Source organism: Ochotona curzoniae, unplaced genomic scaffold (assembly GCF_017591425.1).
Source record: "Ochotona curzoniae isolate NIBS_2020 unplaced genomic scaffold, NIBS_Ocur_1.0 scaffold_4683, whole genome shotgun sequence".
NCBI lineage: Eukaryota > Metazoa > Chordata > Mammalia > Lagomorpha > Ochotonidae > Ochotona > Ochotona curzoniae.
In genome coordinates, this window is record NW_024467121.1 from 27625513 (window position 1) to 27652593 (window position 27081).

The window sequence follows — 27081 nt, forward strand, 5'->3', positions numbered from 1 at the left end:
AAGACATATGAAATTCAACTATACTGTAAGCTTTATGATGAAAAATAGGTCATGACTGGAAACATAAAGTCACATGGTTTTAATATCAATGTACTGATATTTTCCCTAAATATAATTTATTTTTGAACTCAAAAATTAACTCAAACCACAATTCAACTAGAGAAAGATAAGCTCAAATATGTTATCACAAGAGTAATAACAACTAGGTAAGCACAGTACACTTGAATTCGTATCACTCACGGTTTTTGTTGTTGTTAGAACAGTTCAGAATTAAGTTTATAAGCTTAATTATTTAATTTAAGAAATATGTTTGAATATTACAGTAAAAGAAACGCCTTGAAGACACAAAATAAACTACATGTTACCACAAAAACTGCATTCTTCAGAACTGTATTTAATAAGTGCCAAGCTTCCCATGGCATATATTTTTTAATAATAAATATACTAAATATATATTTTGGGTGATAGTTAAGAAATTAACATAATCCATTTAAAAATGTATGTATGCAAGTGGGACAAAGATGAGTGAATCAATGCAGAGTCTGACCTGTTCCAGATGAAACAGCACATTGGCTATATCCAAAACTCGTTCCACTGTCTTCTCTGGATCAGCGGTAGCCTCAGTCCTGTTGGGTAAGTCTTTATACAAAGCCATTTGCCATCTAATAGCAGGATCCTCCAACTGCAGAAAAAGGAAAAAAGCACATGAAATGCAAAGTTACATTCTAAAGAGGGTAGAGGTTCTATCAGGAATTATATATTGAGCACACTATAGTACTGAGACCATGTGACAAAGCACAATTAAGGAGAGTGATCACATCTAGTGGTTTAACTACAGCACAATGACTATAGTTAATAATGCAGTGAGTTCTGGAAATTTGGTAAGAAAGCAGATTTCAAGTGCTCTTAACACATACTCACATGCAAATAGCACCTATGTCAGGAGAGGGATATGTAAATTAAGCAAGTTAGCTATAGCAATCATTTCTCACAGGTTTATATGTTAGTATCTAAAGACATCAAGTTAACAAGCTTCTGCACTGCAAAGGAAACCTTTAACAAAGTGAAGAGCCAACTAACAAAGTGGGAGAAAATATATGCACACCATACAACTAATAAAGGATTAATATCCAAGATCTATTAAGAGCTTAAGAAACTCAACAAGCACAAAATAATTCAGTTAAGACATAGGCAAGAGAAATGAACAAACTTTTCAAAGGATGAAATTCAAATGGACAATGGACATGAAAAAATGTTCAGAATCATTAACCATTAGAAAAATACAAATAAAAACCAAAATATGGTTTATCCTCATCCCAGTTATTAATAAACAGACAACATCTAAGAAATCACAATTGGAAACCTGAGAGACCTAGATGGAAATTTTAAAAATAACTTTCATCTTGCATGAGTGACTTATAAACATGTTCCCTATGATAAAATAAAAAGTTTTTTCATATAAACTTTTTTTAAAGATTTATTTTATTTTTATTGGAAAGGCGGATATACAGAGAGGAGAGACAGAGAGGAAGACCTTCTGTCCAATGATTCACTCCCCAAGGGGCTGCAATGGCTGGAGCTCAGCCAATCCGAAGGTAGGAGCCTCTTCTGGGCCTCCCAAATGGGTGCAGGGTCCCAAATCTTTGGGTGGTCCTCAACTGCTTTCCCGGGCCACAGGCAGGGAGCTGGATGAGAAGTGGAGCTGCTAGGATTAGAACCGGCACCCACATGGGATCCTGGGCGTGCAAGGCGAGGACCTTAACCACTACACCATCGCACCGGGCCCCATATAAACTTTCATCTGATTAGTATTCTTCCTTCTATTTAATAAATAAGATGGAACAAGGAGTAAAATAATTCTGTTTGTAAGTATTTTAACCTTTATAATGTATATGCCAAATTCCTAGCATTAGAAAATAAAGAATTAAATGACAAAAGAGATATATATTTACTACCTCTTTATTTCTATCTCTCATTTCTTTAGCGGTAAAACAGAAATACTGACAATAAACATTTGCTTTTCTGTCTGCTTTTTCTCATTCCCCAACGTGATTGTATCCTAAATTGTCCCCAGTCCTTCCAAAAGTGATCTGTAGAATACAGAGGAAGAATTTCTTTCTGCTCTGCTCCACATCTTAACCACTCTTACTTTTCTGTTTTTTTTTTTTGAGATTTGCATAAACCCTTTGAGTCACTGCACATTCAATCCATTCACTGTACTCTCAATCAAATTCAGATGTACAAAGCATATCGGTGCTGTTGATTTCAGTCAATGACATATTGTTTTCAAATTTGTCAATTTTTGTTGGCCTAAGTAAAATATATTGATTTTTACCTTTACAGTAGCTTTAGAGTATTTAATAACAAAGGATTTTTAAGTAAGGACTGGAATGTGTTCAATGATCTTAATCGCTGAAGTAGCAAGACATGTAATACTACTCTAGAGAGAGGTTAGCTTTTAGATAACAAGTATGATCCAAAATAACGTTTTTCTTACCTTCCCTTGTAAATGAATGTTACTGCGGATTATATCTCGCACTTCATCCTCAGTGTCTTTCTGTCAAGAGATATATGTTACCTGAAAGGAGTCTTACAATGCATCAATACTTGGCAGTCAAGGGAAAAATACAATTCTGAAATGCCACATTGGTCAAACATCACTATTAAAAGACAAACCAACCTGACCCAAGATAATAACCTATTTGAAATGCGCAATAATAGCATTAAGACTCCACAGAATTACATTTCCAATTCATAACAAGGAGGTGAGAAGCTCTAACACAATTGTTATTCAAGGTTCTCTAAATTCCCACAAAGTTATTTAGCAATGAACTCTACTGTCTTAAAAATAACAAGAGGCCTACATCTGAGAGTGAAACATGAGAGAACAGCCAAAACTTCCACCCAATTCACTCATTTTATGGTGCTGAACTCGGTATACACTGAGAGGCGCTTCAGAGACTCTGGAAATGAGGATGGGAGGAAGATGTCCTCCAGTAGTTATAAACAGAAAACAGTCACCTCATCATGTATTTTTGAAGGGTCTCATCCTCCTTTGCACAGCTATGAAGAGGGAACACAGAGCACACAAACGAACCTTCAAAAGCCACCTCCTCATGCTTGCAGGCAAAGGAGCTGTTGATGTGAGAATCAACACCTTTTATAACTACTTTGCTTTTAGCACTGAAAAACTGTCATTCATACATTTGGATATATTTCTCATCACAGATTTCAAATGGGAGCTCATAAAAATTCATTTTCCCCCACTACTAGAGATATATTTGTGACTTTTCTGTTTGGTTCTTGTATATGGCCTGGAGGTGACTAACATGACTTGGGGATGAAAATGTCCTTTTAAAAAAATGGAAGCAATCTCTGCATTTGGGTCTTCAGGAAACACTGACCTAGAGCAGGGAGACAAAGGAATGCAAATGCTTGAGAATCTGGAGGGTGAGGTATCCCTACCACTGTGATACAAGGCAAACTTACCAAACTAAATCGATTTTTGGCCAAGGCAATGAGTTCCTGGTCCCCAGGGGCGCAGATGTTCAGCCCAATGGGCAGTAATCGCTTCAGTGCTGCTACAATGAGAGAGGTCTGCATAGAATACCGATCTCCTTTGCGCTTCATTTTCTTCCTTTCCTGATCAGAAACAGCTGCCTGTGGAACCAAGGGAGACGATGGAACCTTTGCCTGCTTTTCTCACATTCCGATTAAGAAGCAGTAAGAACGCTTATATTTCAAGGGGATGCACTAATTGCATGGATGCTTGTTTATATATTTATCAGAGTGCAAGAGGTTAGTCTGAACAGGGTCAGGAAAAAATAACATTAATTTGTACTATTAAAGTGCTCAACTGTTAAAATCATGATCAATGATTCGAAGTGAATGTTCAAAAGGAAATGTAACTAAAATGATACAATTACTTAAGAAATCATCAACCTCCATCTGCTACTAGCACTTTAGTTTCGGTAAAACATTGCTCAATACAGCAAAATTCTGAATTGTATCATGGTTGTGGAGTTCCTTAATTTTGGAAACAATATTTCTTTATGTTAGAGTCAAGATAAATAGACAAAAGATAGCTTCCATTTCCTAAACATCTGTAAGTCAAGAACTGTAAAACCAGTCCTGGATTCCCGGTACGTGATGAAATTCAATTACAGGAGCCAGCACTGCTTTCTCTCATCACATGAGTTGGCAAAGAGCTCAAATCAGGAGCCAGACCTGGGAACTGAATGCAGATGCTACAATATGAGACACGGATATCCTCCACAGTGTCTTAGCTGCTAAGCCAAGTGCCTGCCACTTCTTTAATTTTAACTTGAAAAAGGTTGTTTGATTTTTCTGGTTGTTTAAACAGAAGTAATTAAACCTGGTTTGATATTTATAAATATTTAAATTGTCTTATACTATGAATAACTAAACTTAACATTAAAGGCCAACTGCTCAGTTGTAAGAAAAACTAGAAAAATTCCTATTTATCTTTAAACAATAATATTGTTCCCCACCCCACGGAAAATCAGTTAGCTAACAGAAGCTGACACAGTTTTGAACATCTTTGGGTGAAATCAGTTAGTACAAAGAAATTAATTTTACAATCTAATATCCCCATACAAATTTGTGTTAATTTTGTTTCTTTGCTCAGTGTGTCTTTCCCTGTGTATTTTGTCTGTTTATAAATGTCTTACAGTAGTTGATAAAGAGTGTAGTATATAAGAAAACATCAGGCGTGAATGGTACATAAAAGAGAGATCAGTGAATGCGTAGGGACACAGCCCAGTGTCCTGAAAGCTTTAATGGGGATGATTACAGTCATTCTCATCCTCTCCAATGAGTTGTCAACCTTCTTTATGTTCTTGCCAACGTTGACCTAAACTGAATATGCTGACTAAGCAGAAAAACTGACTCATAATTTTCAGTTGAAAATTCTGTGAAATGTGAACTCTCAGTATAGGATCTACTAATTCTTCAGACTTTTAATTGGTGCTGGGAGAGAAAAATCATCTTTTGTTTTTTTTCCAGAGCACAGATTGCTTGGTAAAAGCTAGTTTCCTTGGCTAGAGTAACATTCTGTTCTACAACTTTGCTCAGTAGGAAGAACATTTTGTGTGCTATCAAACAAGGCAGACTTATTTCTCTTATTTAGCAATAATTCATAATATACAGGAATACATTTTAAAGTTCTTGGAAAACAATCTCCTCTCCAACAATCTCCTCTTCAGCAAACAATCTCCTCTCCAGGATGAGTGACAGAGAAAATAAAAAGTCTGGAAGTATATTTGTGACCTCAGACACGAGAACCTGAAATTCATTCACACGGTTGTCAATTAATGCAGTCAATTTTTAAAAAGTTTTTTGAAGATTTATTTATTTTTATTGTAAAGGCAGATCAGATTTACGGAGAAAAGGAGAGGCAGAGAGAAAGATCTTTCATCCACTGATTCACTCCCCAAAAGTTTTCAATGGCCGGAGTTAGGCCAATCTGAAATCAGGAACCAGGAGATTTCTGGGTCTCTCATATGGGTACAAGGTTCCAAGGCTTTGGGCCATACTCTATTACTTTCTCAAGCCACAAGCAGGGAGCTGGATAGAAAGTGGAACAAATGGGACACAAACCTGTGCCAATATGAGATCCTGGTGGATTTAGCCATTGAGCCATTGCACCAGACCCTCAGCTATTCTGGAGATTTATAATTATATACATACTCACTCCTGATAAATATATAACATTAACTGGTTATAAGTGGTAATTTATAAAGTATGGCATGTATGCATTTTGTGCCTGATATATGCATATGTGAATTTTTTTTTTATTGGATAGGCAGGTTTATAGAGTGAAGGAGAGACAGAGAGAAAGATCTTCCATCTGCTGGTCCACTCCCCAAATGGGCACAACTGCCAAAGCTGAGCAAACTCAAAGCCAGGAACTAGGAACTTCTTTCAGCACTCCCACATAGGTGCAGGGTCCCAAGGCTTGGGGCCTTCTTCCACTGCTCTCCCAGGCCATAGCAGGTAGCTGGATGGGAAGTGAACAGATGGGACATGAACTGGCGGCTTACGGTTGCAGGACTCGCCATTAGGTCAGGCCCATGAATATTAATCATGTTTTTATTCTGATGCTTTGGCATTTGGGGCCTTGCTTATCCTGGAAACTACCTCTCTTAGGGCTGGGCAATCAGGGATGAAGGTACCCCTCAATAAATCCAGAGCCCACATATCCAACTACCTCCTTTTGTCACTAGTCACCAGCCCTGTCTCAGGGTTAGGTAGTAGGAAACCAGGAACGACAGTACTACACCCAGAGCCTATTTGACGTATCCTGATTTGCCAGTTCTAAAGTTGTCTTCTCCACTTGGGTACATCCATAGAAACTAAAACAAAATTCCCTGGATTCTCTGACACGTCCCTAATTCTGGTGCTTCCCAACATAGTTCTTCTGTTTGGCTGCCCTATTTCTAGAAACCTTTGGAAAAAAAAAAATAAATACAAAAAACTCATTGCTTTATTTTAGACATTCTCACTTCTACGTGTCTTACCAAGCCCAACATTCTGGGAAACAGTTGTGTTTTAAATATTTAGATATTTGAATCAGTAAATGACACAATAAAACTGCAGGCTATAATCGGAAGCCTTCAAAAATGTAAAAAAAAAAAATCAATGCATGGGACAACAGTGAAATACAATATTACCTTTGACATCTTTGACTTTGTGTCAGTAATAAGGAAAGACATATTGTTGATTTCATTCTGTACAACAAAGTTTTGCTCTTCTCTTTTGAAATTCTGCAAGTAGCAAAAGAAATCCCAGTTAAAACCACATAGATTAGAAACATTTCTACAGCACTGATTTGCTGTATGTATATATACACATACACACATATATACACACGAAAAAATGGCATAAATACTCATTGAGTATCTAATGCGAGAGCTTGGCTATGGATGACAGCTCTATAACTACACATGAATATGTACTTCTCAGGTGTGAGAATTTATTTTACCAGGTCACATGTTAACATGTTAGCTGGCACAAAACCCACAGTTCCTAAAATGAACATGTACTTTCTGAGGACACACAAAACTATGATGTATCTGCCAATCTGCTAGATATACATCCTTTTACAATAGCAAAATATCCTCTTTGTCACTTTTAATTTGGAGCCATACAAAAGGATGGCAAATACTAGCGCATGAATGTAACACATATTAATAGAACTGTGTTTTCATTATATCCACATGAGCTTCAAAAGCACACCACCAGATATTTAGTTTTTAAATTATTTTATTCATGAGATAACTAAATTTTGTGCATTTTACAGTATAGACCTTTTTTTTTAACTCCTGGAAGTACCGTTGGGCATTTATCTGAAAATCTGCTAATTCATGTAAGTACTCTTTTTCAAAACTTTGCCTTATGTATACATTCACAGATGCTCTTTGGATATTTTTATATTTCAAGAAGCTAAGGATCCTCAATTTTTCATGGAAACTACACACTTTTTCTAAATTCATCTAAGTGATTTCTTACTGGACATTCAATACAGTAATACAACAGAAAATACAAAGTAAAAAGTCACAAATTAATCCATACTCTTTGGCAGGTAAAAAGTGATTTCTTCTGGATTTTAAAGTTTCTTTCAGAGGTCTTAAATAATCTATGTGAGCTACTTAGGATAAGAAATCATATGTTTTTATCGAGTGAGACATAACAACTCAAAAATAGTTTTCCATAATAATGTCAATGTAAACTACACACTAACATTTCAAAAGGCCATCATTCCATAGATTCTTTTCTGTTTTATTATGCCTTTTTATGTATAGCTTTAAATCAAGTTTGATACTGACAGACTACTGTGTAGGAAATAGTAGTATTTAACATTTTATAGGCATTAAATATGAATGTTAAAAAACTGCTATTTATTCAAAGCAATTTGGTTTTTACAACAATCTATTGAAGTAAACTAAGAATTGACCTCACAGGATGAAACTGAGGCTGAGATTTCTAGTCTAACTTTTTCAGTCTTCCCTTACAAAACAGCACAGAATTCTAACTAATGTAGGATCCCTAATTTTCTGTAATACTAAATATCATGATCTTGACGGGGAAAGCTAGAGAATAAAAATGGAACATCTCTATGCAAAGCTAATATTATTCTAAGATTTAGTGGCAATCTATAAAAATATTTATGCAGTACAATTAAAACATTTCTGTGATGTCTTAAAGACAAACCACAAAACACAAAATTCCCTCAAATTAATAGGTAGTGGAACCTATTAATTCTCCTTCTTTTTCCCTCTCTCCACTGTTGAATCCAGTAGATGCAGTTGAAAAAAAAATTATCACAGAGGCTTATTGAAGAAACTGGTTAACATTTAATAATAAACAAATACACACAGTGCCAATATTCTCCTCCTTACATGGGATTTTGACCAGTAGATAAATACTTCGGCCACCATGCGAAACAACTCCTCTGCTTCGGGGGTGGGTTCCTTCAGCCACTTGGCCCTGGATCACATAATAAAGTACATCCTTGGTTATGTTTTAAAGTCAATTTAAAGAAAATTACCCTCCCAAAGTTACACTTGTTTATCACAGAGCTCATCATGGTTTGTATACAGAAAAATTTAAAAATTAAAACAGCCTAACTATTAAACTTGCCGGCATTTATTAGCAAAGGGCAGATTGTTTCAGAATGAGATTTCCAATTTTAACTTTCACATGCTCAATGAAAATTAGCTCATCTACAAACAGGTAGCTACATTATTATACTCATCAACAAGCTCATGGTCAAATAGTTGGTGACTGAGACCATCCAATAGGGACCTATGAGCCAAGAAAGGCTGTGAGTGAATTAGGGAGATTATTAGCAACTTGTAAAAACTGTACCTGTTATAGTCCACAAATCTAATTAGGAGAGGATAGAAAGCGTAGAGATCTCTGGCCAGGGTGGTGAACTCATCTAGAATGAGCAGCTCAGCCTCCGACATATCCCCCCTGGCCTCGGCTTTCAAGTGGTCTTCCTCAGATACCACCATGGCTGCCTTTTTCTTGAGTTTCTCCATTAGGGGCAAAAAATGAGTTTTCAAGAGCTGAGGTTTCACTTTATTTATAATAGGCTGGGAAAACACTGTTTGAAGACAGACATTAGCATTCTGCTTAGTATAAACGTTCATTAAAATGAGGATATGTTACAATTACAATTACACCAAATTCAAGGCACCTGCCCCACCACCACAAGTCTTCCTTAAGAACAGAGCCCATTCCTTAGTCATCTTTCTTGCCCAAAATCTAACTGCACAGTTGCTGTTCTGAAATGATGATTGAATTGAATTTTATGTGCTTACTAGGTTTGAAAACAGCTTTAGAATAGAAACAAAAAGACTGTAATTCATTTTGGGAATCAATTTTCTCACACAAAGAAGTGATTCCTAAACAGAAATGGTTCCCTTAACCCCTTAATAAGTGAGAAATATCCACTGCTTAATGAGACTATGGTTATCTCGCTTTAAGGTTCCATATTTTTGGCCTAATTAAATTGGAAGATTATATCAGATATTCCACTCATTTAATAACAGCCATAGTTATTCGTAAATCTCTAAACATGAGTAGGCCATTTTTAAACAAATTTTTCTTCCTGTACAAGGGAGAAATGCACAGAATGAAAAAGGTGAAATCAACCATATTCACCAATCCATAATACTAAGACACTGTATATTGCCTTGGAGTTTAAGAAATAGACAAGTTCACACACATACATATTAGTTTGAATTCATGAAAATTTTTTTTAATCTTCCAAAGTAAGAAAATTTTTTCAAGGAACACAACACTGCTGTGTTTAAAGATGGTACAGTACTATGGTCTATTTTTTGGATAGATAAATTTCATTATTTTCAGTGCAGATAACAATGATAAGCAAACTCAATCAAAAATATCTGAATCATCTTTTGATCATTCCTACAGCTCCCCATAGGACTGCTATGAGTGTTTGAAATTTCAATTTTATTTTTCCCTGTTTATAAAACCATTGCTTACTGATTTTCATGAACAATTACTTATTTTGTATATTGATTAATCTTATAGACATGGTCAGGTCAGAAAAAATTAACTTATAATAGAAATTAAATGGAAAGGAGAGCTACTGTACACTGATGATATCTGTATTTTTGAAAGAACACCATGACATATAGATAGCTAATACTTTTAGCAAAAAAAAACCAATATTAACAAATGTTATGACACAATAATTGTAGTCGGCTGAGTCTTCTGAATTTTTGCAAATAGAATGCATTTACAGGGTTCATTTTTCAATTCTTACCTGCTAATCGCTTCATCCAGGCTCCCTCATCAATTCCCAAATTATTATAAATGATTTTCAGGATATTGCCCAGCAGTGTGTTCATGTGCTCTGAGTTGAGGGCTGTGCAGCACATCCCAGCCCTGCCGGGATTGCTCTCAGGACCATGCTCCCACCAACGGGACATGTAGCTACACAGCATGGGCAGAATGACTTCCATCACATGCGGCATTTGAGTGTAGCGGATGCCAGACTCCGCCAACTCCACAATCTCTTCCATGAGTTTCTCCAGGGATGGTATATTTGGACACACATCTTCCACATTAGTTGGTAAATTTAGAGCTGAAAGATAATACACAAAATAATGTCATCATTTAAAGTACTACTATTATATGTTATGGGTTATTTCCACTGATAGAAAAAAAAAAGCCAATTTTGAAAACTCAGCAAGCTCCAGCATTCCTTCAACTTCCTTCTCTTTCCTCACAACAATTAATCCCTAAGTGTTTTTTTCCGAAGGTCCTACACTAACTCCTTCCCTTCAAGAACACCACAGGTCCATTTCTCCTACTCCACACTGAACAAAATACCAAGTGGCAGGCTTGTAAGCCTGCATCTTGTCCCATATTTGCTTCTATTCTTTTTCAGGGAAAACCATTCTGAGGTCCCTACTCTGTGGTCCACTTGAACTGAAGTGCCTGTTGCACACCTGGGTCTTACTCAGGCCTATTTTTGGCCTTCTCTTCTCTAAAGCCTCTTGGGCACATCATAAATTCCTTCCTGGATTGCTCGACTTGCAAGGCAACTCCTCATTTCCTCATGGTGAAGCATCTTCTTTCTACCACACGTTAGCATTAGTCTTCCAGAACTATCATCCTGATAACTGGTGGCTTTTCACAGTGTTGAACACGTCCCCTTCCCTGAAACTCCTGCTTCCTTAACACCAGTGCAGTCAGCCTTTCCATCTTTAAACTTAAAAGAACTACTGCTCTTTCCTGATTCATTTCCCCTTGCTGAACTTCTAGATGAGAGTCAGCTCTAGAGACTTACCTTTAAGTCTTCTCTTTCAGTCAGTTACATGTTTATCTAGGTAATTTCAGTCATTCCCATGTACTTCTGCTTTAAATAATTAGCTTTCCAATATCTCGGGAAAAAAAAAATCACCCCAGCTATAGGCAACAGTCTAGCTTGTCTTTGTACATAGGCAAGTGTTACACTGTGTTAACTATATGAGTGTGTCAGCATACCTAATTTTTTTAAAGATACATGGGAGGCGGCTGGTGGGCATGCCAAAATAAAGTCCTGGGGCCTGTGCTGGCAGGGTTGGAGTGCTGGAGGACAGGTAGGGAGTGTGGACTTGGAACTAGCTGGTCTGGGATTGGGGGTAAGTCGAGCAGAGTGATGCTGTAGCACTCAATGGCAAATGCCACCGTGAGGCGGCTGGGGTTGAGTCTGGTAAAACTCCCCTGTTAGGCCACTGCACCCATTAGTGAGCATGAGAGCTGGGACTAAAACAAATCAAGCTGAGCAGGGCTGCAATACCAATTGGTGTCTGCATCTAAGCTGGGTTTGAGAGTGTGCTGGGATAGGATATGCCCCAACATCTGCTGGCACATGCAAGAGCTAGAATAAGTGAGGGTTAGCCAGGCTTTACAACAAAACCTGCTGGCAAGTGCCAGGATAGGCTACAAGTCATGTCAGACTGGACCACAGTAGCCCCTGGTAAGCACAAGATCTGGGTCTGGGAGTTGGCCTAGTAGGGGAATAGTGGGCAAACCCTGCTAATACTGCTGGTGAGCATGAGAGGCAAGGCTGGGAGTGGATCAGGCTAGACAAGGCAGCAGTAGCAATCAGCATACATGTGTGCTGGGTCGGAGAGTGGATCTGACAGAGCTAAGGTGCTGCACCCATGGGTACGCATGAAACTGGATGGGATGTGGACCAGGCTGGACTAGATCACTGTGTATGCTGGCATGCCCAGGCCTGGTGTGTAAGGACTGGGTTTGTGGTGGACTGGGTGGTGCTAGGCCTCAGCACCTGTGGGTTGGCATGGGAGATGGGTCTGTGGCCAGAACTGACAAAAGCAACTGCATTCACCATTATGTGTGTATGTTAATGCTGGCGATGGACTGAATCAGACCCCACACTAGCTGGTACACACAACATTCATGCCTGGGGTCACTCCAGGCCACAGATTTTTGGGGGGTCTTTCCCACTAGTCTGCTGTACTCAAACTCTGGCCACAGGGAAAAATCACAAGATCAGTGGTATGACCTTGGAGTACATATATTAGGACTGGACCTCCACAGCTGTTGAAGTCTGTGCAGTGGACAGCATGCTCAGGATGCACAAAGAGGACATGACAGGAAGCTCACCCAGCGCAGCAGGGGACATCAGCTGCCTCATCACAGGAATGAAAGCAAAACAAGCTGAACAACTCTTTTGTTCTAGCAAGTGTCTGGGTGTGCGGATGAACTAAGATGGACTTTGCGAATCATTATACCTTGGAAAATTTTTCTCAACCTTGGATCAGTGAAACCAACATATCTCAGAACTATCAAAATCACTCAAGTAGACTATCAAAACATTCTTCTCCACATCAGGGTCTCTAGGATAACATCAAATGACCATCCCTATCCCGGGGTGCTGAAGTTGTTTGACATCAAGGAGCAGCCCCCACCTTTTCTGCCCAAATACAGAGGAAAAAAAATTGGAAACATTTGCTTTTTCTCCTTCCTTCATACCTCAGCCCTCCTCACCCTAATCAGTGGCCCACATGAGTATATATGCTTCCCAACTATGTAAACAACATTAAAAATAAAATAATTTAAAAACTGCCCAATTTTGGCTTTTTCAAAAGACACTAGAATTTAATAGATCCATATGTAAATTTTTCCTTTCTTTTCCAAGCTACTTTTTGAGTATGCACTAACTGAGTAAGGACAAGATTATCTAATCAGTGCCAGACTAGAAAGCTGTGAGAACGTCTAGGACATAATGCTGCCTCATCCCCACATGACAGAAGTTTACCTTTAGGACAAATCAAAGCCAAATCTCTAAATGGTATTTACTACATACAAGGGGTCTCACTCTGTTATCGTGGCTCTTTAAAGTAATGATGCACAAGAATGAATTAATGATTTAGTGTTTCTTAGCACTTTCAGGATAATTTTGAAACAAAATGTTTTCATATTACTCCATGTCTGAAGCCAGGAAATCACCCACTCGGCACTGTCCTGGTCCCTATACCTTGCCAACTGAAAAAGCCTGCACCCCCTCCTCCTGGTCTTCTTCTCTCCTCACTTGCTCTTTTCTCTCTTGGAAGTATTTCCAACTATTTCAAAATACTTGAAGATTCTCCTAATATAATGAAGTTTCATTCACTAATTTAAGATTTACCCTCATCTTTGTCAAGTCTTTTTAAATGTCCTCAGATCATATCGCTTTTCTGTGTCCTCAGAGGGATTTATTCTGAATTTTATCACCTATGTTTATCTATTCTCCTCCATCTATTGCAACAGCCAGAACTCTTTAGGGAAAATAATCAACTCTTACTTATCTCCGTGTTACATCTCCTTCACTCAGCAGAGGACAGGTCACAAAATTATTTACTGGGCAGTGACTCTGAAGTGAATAAGCTTATTAGATTTAATTCCATTACCTTGTGAAAATTATGTATTTTTGAAAAACAAAAAATCAAATTATCTGCTTTCTATATTTTCTTATCTATAATGTGTAAATCTGCCTGAATCTTGAAGTATAGGACATGTTTTAACTAATTAAAAAGCCTTATTTAGCAAGATAAGTTTTTATATGTTTACATAGGAGATTAATAATTCACAATTTTAAGTAAATGCAATATATTATGAAAATAGTTATAATTTGTCCAATACATGTTATTATGAATAACAAATTATATATATTGCTAAAGCATGTTCAACATGATATGCTTTGGCTTCATCTGATATAATAACTCAGAATTACAAAACAGGTAAATTAAATTATTAAATCTACTAAAAATCTTTACTTGATATATATCATATTAAAGTCTGTACCACCAGTAGCTCCTATAAAAACACAAGTTGTTCTGAGAAATAACTCCATTAACAGGGATGTACATATGCAAGAAGAAAAAATATTCCTTGTTCAAGTTTTAAGAACATGTCTGTGCCACTGGAAAATAAGTAAGTTTCAATACACTTTATCAAACTTAGAAAAAACAAAAAAAGGAAAAAAAAATTCAACAAATGGGCATTTGTAAAATTGCATGCTCCTAGGACTAAGGTTTGATTGCTTTAAAGTACTGGTCATAACAATGAGACACATCCAGTTTATTTGTTAATTCCATTCAAATTATAATTCTAGCATGTTTTCAATATCCAGTCAATAATTACCAGCAATAGCTCTAAAAGCTTTCATAACCCAGACTGTGAAGCAATGCACCTTCTATTCATAAAAGAATCAGATTTTCCCAATTTGATTGTAACACTAGGCATGATTATGAATACAAAGATATGCAATGTATTCACACACACGTATATTTTAGCAATGTTCATGCTAGAGACAGGTGCAAGTTTGAATTACTAACAACTGTATCTTAGGTTTATATATTTTCAAGTTTGTTAAGTGATAAAAACCAAAGCAAACTGAATAGCACATGAAATAAAACTGTTCTAGTAAAGCACACTCACCTGGTTAACAAAGAATAATAAAGGGTCCAAACCCACCAATATAATAAAGAAGAGTATCTTAATCTTGCTGATTTTAAGAGATAACGGGATCAGAAATCAGGGTGGTATTTTCTCCATATTTGCTGAGCACTTTTTAAAATTTTTGATACTGCTTGCTTGTCTCACTTAACTGAGAAACTAAATAAATTCTCGTCCAGAAACATTAATAGAACATAATATCCTCCCTCCCCACAAAATATAACACCAAATAATTACCCTTTAGACAAAAAGCATTGCAGCTACTAGGAACAGCCTATGAACAAATTGCTACACACCACTAAACCTTAACTTCATATGTTGCACACTGCACATGCTTCTACATTACCTGCTCTCTCTCGGGAAGACTTAGTATTGTAGATAGAATAAATATTATGTTTGTCAAGATGAGTTTCCAAAAACGCTACAGGAAAGGCACCAGCAAAGGCAGCTAGGCATTCTCCTAATGCTGAACGTTGCCTACAAGTAGAAAAATAATCTATTTTTTCCTCCCAAATAAGTAACCAAAGAAGTTATATTAAAATTAGCAGCTCTATCATCTAAAAGGACAATAATTGTTAATAAAATTATTCCCAAATCAAATGTCTAATTGCAAAAAAAGTCAAATTCAGTCAATAGCACAATCAATGACATTATAATCCAAATTACCAGTTAACAAAAAAAAAGTTTACACTAGTTCAGATACAAATAAGAAAATCTTCTTAGTTTTCCTCCAAGTTTGTACTTCTTCAAAAATTTGTTTTCCACTTCCCCTTATCTAACCCAGCCTCTTGTTTTGTTAATAAGTGGAATGACAACAAACTTAAAAAAAAAACAACCTCAAGAAAAAGCATTAACACTAGTATATCACTTTCTGAAAATTTACCATATAAAATTAGCATCAAAGTGCTATAAAGTGCTAAGACATATACAGTGATAAAACAATAACAAAAAAATTTAAATTTATTAAGGCGTATTCAAGAAATATCAATATGATCAGCTGACCTAGAACAGGCTCAAGGCTTTTCCTGCCAATGACACTAAGTCCTTCTCTTCCATTGTCATCTGCTTAATCAAAAGTCTTCTTTGTATATTAAGTTGTTTATTAAATAGAAAATACAAGGTCGTTTTACATGACATGGACTCCTTAGATTTTTGTATATAAATGTATTTGTTTTAAAATAACTCTTACTTCCATGTGCAATAAAATTAAATTGTTAAAAATTTATTTTCACCTCATCTAAAAGACAGAACTATTTATCAGTAAGCATGAGACAGACAGGTCAGAACCTGGATCTCAAGCTAGCTTTTCCCGTGAGTAGAAGGCTGGTACTACTTGCCTGTCAGGGTGTACTTTAGCAGATTAGGGCTTTCTTCTCTGAAATGAACTGAGCTACTTTGTCAAATTGCATTACAGACATTCTGTTCGAGAATGTTTAATAATTAATTGTAGAACAAGTCATCAAGAGTTAACATTTATTTGGTATTAAATATTCTATTAGTTTGTCTTTGATTTAGCCCAACCTCTTCTCAGAATTTCCCTGGCCTTCTTCTCTAGCACATAGAATCTTCTTTATGAAGTTGCCCAAGAGCTTTGATTTTTATTGAGCGGGACAGCTTTTCTTATTTTACCTATCCATATCCTTTGACATGGTTCATCATTCTATCCTGAAACTTCACTTTTATTTCAAAAAAAATCAATGCTTATATTAATTCTTAGTTTGTGTATTTCTAATTTATATTGACATGTTATACTAGCAGATTCTTTTGTAGGACTAAGTTTATAGTTTAAATTGTTGCCATCATTGCTTTATTCTTCTGCGTAACTCAATTGTCTGTATTATTTCAATTCTTATTAAGTTTAAATAATATCTAATTACTCCCAAGGAATTTAATAACTCAATTTGGTTTATTTTATAAATACGAAAAATTACTCTCTAAATAAACAGTTACTACTTGAAACAGGTATTTATACAATGCTAAACTTTACAAACTTTACCTCTCCACATAAATACTCTTGCTGGTTCCCAAAGCATAAAGGCTGGTCAGGATTCTGTAACAGGACACCTGCACATCTTCCACTGGAAAAAAAAAAAAAGAGAAAGAATCTTGTTTGAAAAGAAACATATTTATATACTGCCCTAAGAAAGCTTAGTCTAAAATCAAAAGATCATAATTACTTAACAGTTTGACAAAAGAGGAACAAGTAAATTATGATGCACACATAAAACGCTATTTTCAAATTTTTTTCCCACAGAATTGGAAGTGTTCTAAACATGCACTACCACTATTCAGAACATTCTCAGATACAATTTTGTAATTTTCCTCTAGAAGGAACAATGAAAGAGTTATCCTAGATAATCTCAAGAAGTGTATGAATACAGCTAGTTTTTGACTGCTTGTCTGCAGCCACACAAGGACTCACTCTTTCACCATTACTGTTGAATGAGAACCCTTGAATAAACAGCCTTTTACTTACTGTTTAAATGACCTGCCATTACCAGAAAAAGTACATCACTCAAAGTTTCCAATTTTAGAAATGAAAGATTTATGGATAATCTATTATCTTCTAAGATGTGTCTAAACTAGAAGGAAATTTGAGAACTCTGAATTTTTAAATCTAACTCTGCTACTATTTCCTAACGGATGTGCCATGATATGAATGAAGAAATAATCCTTGCTTACAGACCTTTTTTCCATGTGCACACAGTACTGAAAGAAATGTTCCTCTGCTGAAAATAAAAACTCGGCAACTGGTAGTTGTGACATTTACTGAACTTGCAGTGGCTTTTACAGAGACCTGCCCATCACTTAAGCAATGTAAAATGTGAAAAAAGCTTGAGTCAATAGGAGAGCAGGAAGTTAGGACAGCTCCTGTGTTACTGTCCCCATTCAATATCTGGCATTCAGTAGATTTTTTTCAAAAGATTTATTTATTTATTGGAAAGTCAGATACACAGAGAGGAGGAGAGATAGAGAGGAAGATCTTCCATCCGATGATTCACTCCCTAAGTGAGTGCAGTGGCCGATGCTAGGCTGATCTGAAGCCAGGAACCAGGAACTTCTTCCGGGCCTCCCAAGTGGATGCAGAGTCCCAAAGCTTTGGGCCGTCCTCCACTGCTTTCCCAGGCCACAAGCAGGGAGATGGATGGGAAGTGGAGCTGCCGGGATTAGAACCGGTGCCCATATGAGATTCTGGCACATTCAAGGCGAGGATTTTAGCCACGAGGCCATACTGTCGGGCCCTCAGCAGATATTTTTAAGAAACAGAACTCCAGTTTCATCATATGAAAACTGACTGAAGCCTAAAACCAGATGCTACTGAGCCATCATAAAAGGCCAATTATTGAGATGCAGACTCAGCAGTTACATACTGTGGAAACAATCTTCATTGACTTAGAACTAATATGGACACATTTTTTGTTGCATATCATTTGGTTCAATTGCATTAGGAAATTCACAGAAGAAGCAATCCAAGATGGGATCTGTACTTGGAAGTTACAGTCCAAGTTGTAGATGTTATAGTCCATAACCAACACCTCCCTGGTCCTCTCCGTGAACCCATACAGTTCATCCACCTTTCTACAGAAGAATGACTTCTACAACTTGAGTGTCAACCTATAACGTTCTGCTTTAAAACAAAACAAACATATTCATGTACAAGCAGTGTGTGCATAACTTCGATTTAGCTTTAACAATTCTGATTGTACTAGGCCAAGTACAGAACTCCAAATGTTAGATTTACATACATATTAGATCTTCTCCAAACTGATGCTGACCAATATGTTCAAACAGCGATGAAAGCATTGGCAACAGGGCCACTGTGGTGTAATTGATGATCTGAGTGACCCCTCTGGGTTGGTTCCGGGTGTGGGTGAACTGGCCCTGCTTCAGGTTCTCCATTGTCTTCTCCAGATCCTCTGCAGCATTGTCCAGAAAGGCTCTGAGTGCACTTTTCACACTCTCCATGCCTGTCTTCATCACAGTCCTAGAGCAGATGAAATACAAAGAAAACACCGTACCGTGTTATGTCTATTTCTTTGGCATGGTATCCATCCAGCTAACTAAATGTTTTAAATACAGTCTGAAATGATTTTTAAAGACAGACTTGTAGCTACAAAAATATTGCCTAGTAAACTGCCTTCCCGAGTGCATTCATAGTGAACTTAACCAGGACGCTGAAGTACAAATCCGTGCTAATGCCTTGTTTTCTATCTGTACTTATGAATTTTGAGAAAATCTACTTTATAACAAATTAAGGCTCTTGCACCAGTTTAGTTAATCCCAACTCCAACAAAAGGAGAATATTTCCTGAGGCAGCAAATGTCAAAGAAATATCTAATGCCAGGGTCCTGTATTACATTCCACAAACATTTTGGGGTTTAGAGAGTGGCAACTTAGTCTTTCTAAACTCAGTGATGGCTGAACTTGATTGAGAAGTGATACCGAAACATTATAACTTCTTTTTGATAGAAAAAAGAAGTATACTACAGTGTCTATTTTCCTCATTTATTTTATAATGTACCATAAATAAAATCTTACAAACAAGAAGGTATAATAAAAGTGAATCACAGAATATTTCTTTTAGAAGACATTCACAAATTTTATTTAGATTTATCCGGGATGCTACATGAATTAAATGTATGAATTAATGGCATAAATCAACTGTCCTAAATAAATTGATTTTAATTTGGGAAGATGACTTTCTAATCAGCTTATTAATAAGACAAAGTAGACATGGAAATTAGTCTGCAAATTAACTTCTTACATTCATAAGTATTCATTTCTCATTGATAAAATGAAAGTGAAATGTATCTTGACTATAGGATGCTGGACTCTCTGCCACTGCCCATACCTCCAATGTCAAAGGTACACAAAGGCAAAAATGAGTCCACTCCCAGTTCAGTTTATGCTCAGTCCTTTCCCTTGTCTTTGCCTCCTTATGCAAAATGGCACCCAATTGGGCTCTAGGGGCTGACTGGGCTGTGAAATCCACCCTGTTCTCATACTACCCCTCTGGGATCTGCTGCTCAGTCTTTGCTCCTGGTCAAATCAAACAGACTAGTAGGATGGACAGTTCTTTGTTTGGGTTCACCTGCCAAGCTCCCAGTGAAAGTCCCCTCCCACCTGGTTGCTGGTGGAGTTCTGGCTGCTGGTAGAGTTCAGCCGCTGGATTATCAGTCCCTGCAACACCAAACCATTGTTTCCACTGCTTTCCTGTGTCTGCCTGTCTCCAGGTACCCCTCTACTGTTCCGTCCTGTTCTATTTCCTGAAATGTGTCCTCTCTGCTTCATCCTGGTTAAATGTTTGTCTGTTTAAACGTGTCCTTACCCTATTTCGCCATCTTGATTCTCCACAAAATAAATTGTAAATGCAATATTCATTTTCAAAAGTTTATTTTTACCTGCATTGAAGTTTGTATTATAATCTCAAACAAAATTAGGATCTGTGACCTTAACATACGAGAGCTTATATAAAACATTAATATTTAGCCATTTAAATTATGTTAATCCAGTTACCTTGCATCCAATGTCTGACCCAAAATGTGAAGACAGTTGACAATTGATGTTGCATCATTCCCTAAAGAGGAAACAAAATGCTCTATTAATCACCTTGTAAATTTCTCAATGCCTTTGAAAATTAATACATGTGTTCTAAAAATTAGCCAATGGCAACTCAGCAAGAACTCATTTAAAGAGATTTAATAATCAAGTTTAAAATCATGCAATTTCTTTTGCTTAAAAGTGGTTATGCAAATGTAAGTAGAAAAGCAATAATGCATGTCTCATCAAATAGCTGACATGCTCAGGAAGCATTCAAAAGCATGGCATCAGACTCAAAAATGTTTAACTGAATTCTCTCAATATAGTCCCTTTGCATACTAGCTCAGAAGATTTAAAAACAAACCCTATGAATACTTCCTAAATCAGTGCATATTCTCCATAAAAATGGGTAGTCTAGAAATCTAATAGAAGCAATGCACTAAAAGCCTAATACATTTATTTCATTTTTAGTTATATCAAAGATCTATTCTTATTATATTTAACTGCACTGAGATGAATTAAACTGTCTGAATTTCACTTGCATTAAAATAATTTGTCTGAGTGCTACAGGTGTTTGGGGGAAAAAGAAGTACCAAATCATCATTTAAGTAAATATCAGAGGCTGGTGAAATCAAATAATAGTCCCATATGAGATTTGAAACACAAGTAACTATTATTGAAGGTAATAAGAAATTCATTCATTTTGATTGGCATGTTTTATCAGAAAGCAGAGAAATATGATTGATATATTTTACTGCTTTGTGATAGTGATACAGAAAGGCAAAGAAAAATGATGAATCTGAAGTAGTAATTTTACATTTGAAATGCAGATTAATGTCATCAGTGACTCACTCTACATTTTAACCACACACACACACACACACACACACACACACACACACACACAGTCACACACACAAAAAATCATTGGAAACTAAGGCTGACATCCGCTATCTGAATACTGATTTTTATAACATAGGAATATGTGACATTCTTTACACAAGAAATACCTTTAAATTAACAACTTAAAAATACATGGAAATTAATAATTGCCTTAGAACATGCACAGTTTACCAACATGATACAAAATTTAAAACTAAGGTTATTATTACTGAGCCACAGAGTGCCTTGTAAACAAATGTTTCATTCATCTTGTACTTCATACGTTAGAATTTCTAGCAGTCATGAAAAGAAAGTGGGCAGAAAGCCATAACTTATTGCCTGACTGCTGGCAGATGCTAGTGTCAGGGTATCTACTGCACACTCAAAGTATTTTTCATTTAAATATTCATTCAGCAAAGAATACATATTAAATGCTAGATGCTCAAATTTTCAGAGATGTCATAGTATATACTAACAGTGGATACAGAAAGTGAACCAATAAGGAGGAAAAGATTAGCATATAGTGTAATACCAGGGTCAACTGCGAACTGGTTATAAACATTAAAACTGATAAAATACAGTGAGGGTCCATGAGTCAACCCTCCGGTGGTATTTGAGCACAGATTCCAATGTTATAAAAGAAATATTTTAAAAAATAAAAAGGAAATGTTATAAAGGAAATACAAGTATCTGGGAAACACAGGGAACCGACTGAAGAAAGGTCTGAGGCAGAGGATAAACCTAGGGTCCAGGTAAGGGGTGAAGTCAGCCAAGTCGGGACATGAAAAGGAAAAAAAAACGAGTGTTTTAGTTGCAAAAGTACAGAGAGATCAGGTTCCAGGGATTTCAGTTCAAACATTACAGATATTTTAAAGAGCCATAAGATGGCATTCTTCAGTTTTGAGCAGGATGGATACAATGTTATTCATACTGGAAATGTATCCATTCCCAACACAAAACATTGAAAAGCAAGAGTAGAAGCCAGTAAGCTTATTACAAAACCAGATCTGTTTGGTGATGAGGGATTCTCATTAAGCCATTACCCATGAAAACATCAGTGCATATTTTAAGACTTACTTATGGATCAAACGTGAACGTGTATTTTTCCTGAGTAACTGGGTGAATATTGTTATCATTTAATGGTCTGGGGAGAGCACCAGGATAAAAAAACAATAAACACTAGATGAACGTGGGGCAAAGTCTGCATTCCATACTTTAGACACCTTCAGTGTGAGGGCTCCATCAGTAATTTAGTTAGAGACATAAAAGAGGTCACTGATAACAAAACCTGCCGCACAGGGAAAAGATCTGAGCTGATGTAGTATAAACTGAGAAAGTAGAACAGAAAATGAGAGAAACCAGACTTGGGAGGGAGGGGTCTTTTTCAGAACCTTAGGACGCTATGCAACACTGAGAGCAGAATCCTTCATTCTCTTCCAAACACACATGATTCTTTTTCTGTTTCTTTCCTGCTGAGCTGTGGATCCCCAGTGTTTGTACTTCACACTGAGTTTATCTGTGCCCTTTTTCCTAACTGGAACAAAGGTATATCAAACCTCCACTCATATAGACGCAGGAGCTGAGGGTTTTGTTTGTTGTGCTCCCTGCACCTAGAATAGTGTCTGATACACAACAGACTCTTGATTAAAGATTTGTGGAAAGACTGTGGATATAAGAAGCATAGGAAAAAGCTTTCATGGCAATCTGAGAATTCTGTCATCACTGCGGTAAAATATTAACTACATTTATACTTACATTTGGCATATCCATTATTAAATACAGAAGAATTTCACATGGAAATACCTCAAAGTAAATAAGGTTGTAAAGGGACTTGAAGGAATGCAACAGAGTATAAACTGACTTAACACTTTAACTTTCAGAACAAGAAAAAACACTGATCCTATCAGCCTGTGTAACAGTACTAACTAAAGAACTGCTAGCCTTGGAATATAGCATGCAATAAAGCATTTATATAAAGAACAGTTATCCAGATCGCCAGTATAAGAAGTCAGTCGTGCTACTAGTAAGACCAGCAAAGGCTAATAAAGTATAGTAAGAGGGTGAAAATAGAAAATGGTGATTGCATTTTCATGTATTGAACTTTGTAATTGTTCAACTGCTCTGCATAGTATAAAAATTGAAAATTTAATACTTTTCAACTCCTGTCAGCATCCTGTATACCTCCTTCATCCTAAATTACAGCAGTAATTTACAGGAGTAAATAAGTTACTCCAATCTAAGCAGTCACAAAAGAACTCTGGAATCATTTGCTTGTCTAAGATGGTATGCTTATAATGGTGCTTGTTGTGTGCATGTGAGCAAAGAGATCTATAAGTAATGTCTTATCTTACACGTTATTTCAGGAACTCCAGAAAACACTGAGTATTAAATAACTTCATAAAAACTCTCAATTCTTTAAGGAGCAAAAACAATAAAATAAAGTTAAATGCATATATAAATAATGCCAATAAAGCTTTGCGTACTTTAATTCCAAGTTGTTCTCTGTGGTTTTAACACAAAATTTATATTGTTCAATGATTCTCAGTGGCGTCTCTAATTGTGTGTATCATAAACCACCTTCCCTGGATATCATATTATCCAGGCAGTCTCAGCATGTTGACTGTATCCTTTGCAAAAATAAATAACAGTTATTCTAGTATTTACAATATTCTAGTATTTATTCTTCTCTAGTTTTCTAGATAGACCTTGAAGTAATGACTCATTTTATTCTTCTTTTAAATAGGTGATTAATCCTGCTGGAGTCTTAATTAATAATGTGAAATAAAACTATACTAAAAGACAAATTTCTCTCAAATTTTATTGAGATAGAAATTGAAGAGTGACAGTAACAACTGATTTTGAAGCCTGAGATACTGAAAGGAGAAAAAAATTATTGGTTCCTTAATTCTGGTAACATGTTTCAATTAAACTGAGACCACGTTTGGACAATTACACATTCTACTCTTTGTTCTTAAGAAAACTCTCCCATAACGGTACGCTAATTTCAAAAAATATATATCTACATTGCTACTATATTATCTTCTGAAATTTGCTATGTATGTCTGATTTCAATATTTCTGGGTGTGTTGCTTTGTAGAAAATATATGCTTTTAAACTACATACAGTAAGTTAAAACTAGGACACTCTTGTTTTTGTCATGTTTGCTGCCACAGAATTACATAATTTTTAAATGAGAAAAATACCCTAATGATTTTCCAATTATGAATAAAAATTATTATTAAAAAATTACAGATATTGAGCCATTCAACTCTCAAAGCAGTGGCATGTCAAATGCTCAGATGTTCACTATCCTCACAGTTTCTCCTCATGATTTATTTATTTATTTATTTGAAAGAGCTATGGGAGAGATTTTCATAGGCTTTTAAATTTTTTTCTTTTATTTTGATAATCTTTACATAATTGATTAGGGCACAAAAGGTCAAGAGTTACAGGAAAGTGGGTAAGACCACTGTTTCCACATTTGTGTGTGTGTGTGTATCTGGGGTAAGGAGGGAGACAAAGTGAGCAGGCTTATTGCTCAGTGGCCTCAATGGCTGGGTTTAGGCCAGGATGAAGCCAGGAGCCTCTTCTGGGTCTCCCACATGGCTACAGGGGCTCAAGCACTTATGTTTTCCTCCTCAGCTTTCCCTGGTCAATAGCAGAGAGCTGGATTTGAAGTGGTACAGCTATGACCTGAGCCAACATTCATCTGGGACTCTGGTATTGCAGGCAGTGACTTTATTTGCTGTGCCACAACCACCAGCCTACTCCAGTGTTTCTTAAATGACTCTCCTCACATTATGTGTGCCTCTAAAAATACACAAGTACAATCTGAATCTTATTTGGGAAAATATACACAAATATTCATTTTTCTCAAATGTTCTGATATCATACAACAGCCATTCAAATACTTGAATGGTTTATAGAAGAGATGTCAAAAATATCAAACAATTTACAAATTTACTATTCAGGAAGAGTTGATAATTCTTATAGTTCACATGTTACTTCACTTGCTTTTGGTTCATAAAATTCTAGCAAACACAGCATTAACATTTATGTCCTGGCTTAAATTAGAAATGCTAATTTTGAATGTTTTCATTCTAGCCACTGCTTCATTTCAAATACAGAATAATGCTTATCTTCTCCAGTATTTCTGCAATTGTATGATAGGCGACAATGATGCTTAGGAAGGAGATGAACATTGTGAACACAATATAGAGAGGCAGGAAGAGTCACAAAGAATATTTATCACATCATCATAGAAGATGAAAGGTTTTTACAGACAAACCTCAGTGTAGTCATGAACAGAGAAAGAGATGGTCACTACTGCATCCTTACATCCCAAGAGAAGGTTTCACTTACAGAAGACACAGAAAAATGTATATTGAGCCATCCAATTTATCTCATACATGACATTAAAACCCATTAGGAGTCCTGGTGTGCATATACTTATGCCACCACCACTTACTTATCAGACTCTGTTTCCTTTGTAAAGATCTAAAGGGCTTAGCTATGCTGCATCAAGCGAGCTTAGGTATCTTCCAACTGCTATCATATTAGCAATGCTAATTACCTATTAGTGAAAGGCAAGTATGTTAAAACAAAGCATTTATTCTTTAGAAAACCTTGGGTAATTAGACATGGCAACAGGATCTTAACCATTTGTGCATCTGCCAAGGCTCTCTTCATGACCCAACTGAGTTTCTAAAATACATTGGTGCCCCAGTAAACACGCACAGCAAATATTTATCAATAACATGCCATCTTATTTTTTCCCTCATCAAATATTCTGATTAGTTTACCATCAATGTGGGCCAGCAATGTGATGTAGTGGTGAAGCCAGTGACTACAACACTGGCATCCCCTATGGGTGGGTGCTGGTGGTTCTTGTCTTGGCGGCTCACTACCCATTCAGCTCCCTGCTAATGGCATGGGAATGCCAGCAGGAGATGGCCAAGGTGGTTGGGCCCCTGTGACCCAACTCAGAGCCCTGGAAGTTCTTTGCTCTTTGCTTCAGCCTGGCCCAGATCTGGCTGCTGCAATCATTTGGGAAGTGAGACATGTAAAATCTCCCTATCTCCCTCCCTTCATCACTCCCCATGTTGCTGCAACATTTTCAAGTAAATAAATCTTCTTTAAAATTCATCACAACTCTGTGGAGATAGTTTGTCTCTCTTTAAAAACAACAAACACAAAAACAAAAAAAAAACCCCACAAAATATTACACCTATTTTTAATATAAAATGATGTCCTCAATTGGTCTCTAATTCTTAATGCATTAGTATATCAGTGGGTAAGAAAACATTTTAAAATACATAAAGCAAAGTATGAAGTTTAGAAAATCCTCACTTTATGTATCAGAAAAAAAAAATGAACCAGAGACCAGCCTTAGAAATTCAATTACAATTTGGCAGCCAAGTTGGAATGCACATTCCATTGCCCCTGGAAGCTGGCGCTTCTCCCATCAGTACCACCAGGATAAGGGTTTTGTGTCTTTGCTCATTTTCATGATCCTCTCTTGTCTCTAATTCCTGACGTATGCTGGTTTAATGAATGCTGACATTTGCTCATCATCACAAAGGTATTTCTTTGTTAATTTCTACTTTTAATTCTGTCTTATTTTTAGGTTAGATTGTAAACCTTTATAAACTA

At 36.5% G+C, this 27081-nt stretch overlaps 1 protein-coding gene across 1 annotated transcript in view; it reads right to left on the bottom strand.

Annotated features, from left to right (window-relative positions):
- The window catches only part of RYR2 (ryanodine receptor 2), a 603900-nt gene that overhangs the window by 96825 nt on the left and 479994 nt on the right, over positions 1-27081 (bottom strand). Inside the window, exons 64-74 of the mRNA XM_040967818.1 lie at positions 20524-20584; positions 18753-18991; positions 17003-17084; positions 15353-15483; positions 10319-10639; positions 8890-9130; positions 8421-8508; positions 6693-6785; positions 3490-3660; positions 2498-2557; positions 548-682 (exon numbers count right to left, since the gene is read on the bottom strand). Of these exons, the coding sequence (XP_040823752.1) occupies positions 548-682; positions 2498-2557; positions 3490-3660; positions 6693-6785; positions 8421-8508; positions 8890-9130; positions 10319-10639; positions 15353-15483; positions 17003-17084; positions 18753-18991; positions 20524-20584 (1622 nt within the window). The remainder of the gene's footprint in view (positions 1-547; positions 683-2497; positions 2558-3489; positions 3661-6692; positions 6786-8420; positions 8509-8889; positions 9131-10318; positions 10640-15352; positions 15484-17002; positions 17085-18752; positions 18992-20523; positions 20585-27081) is intronic.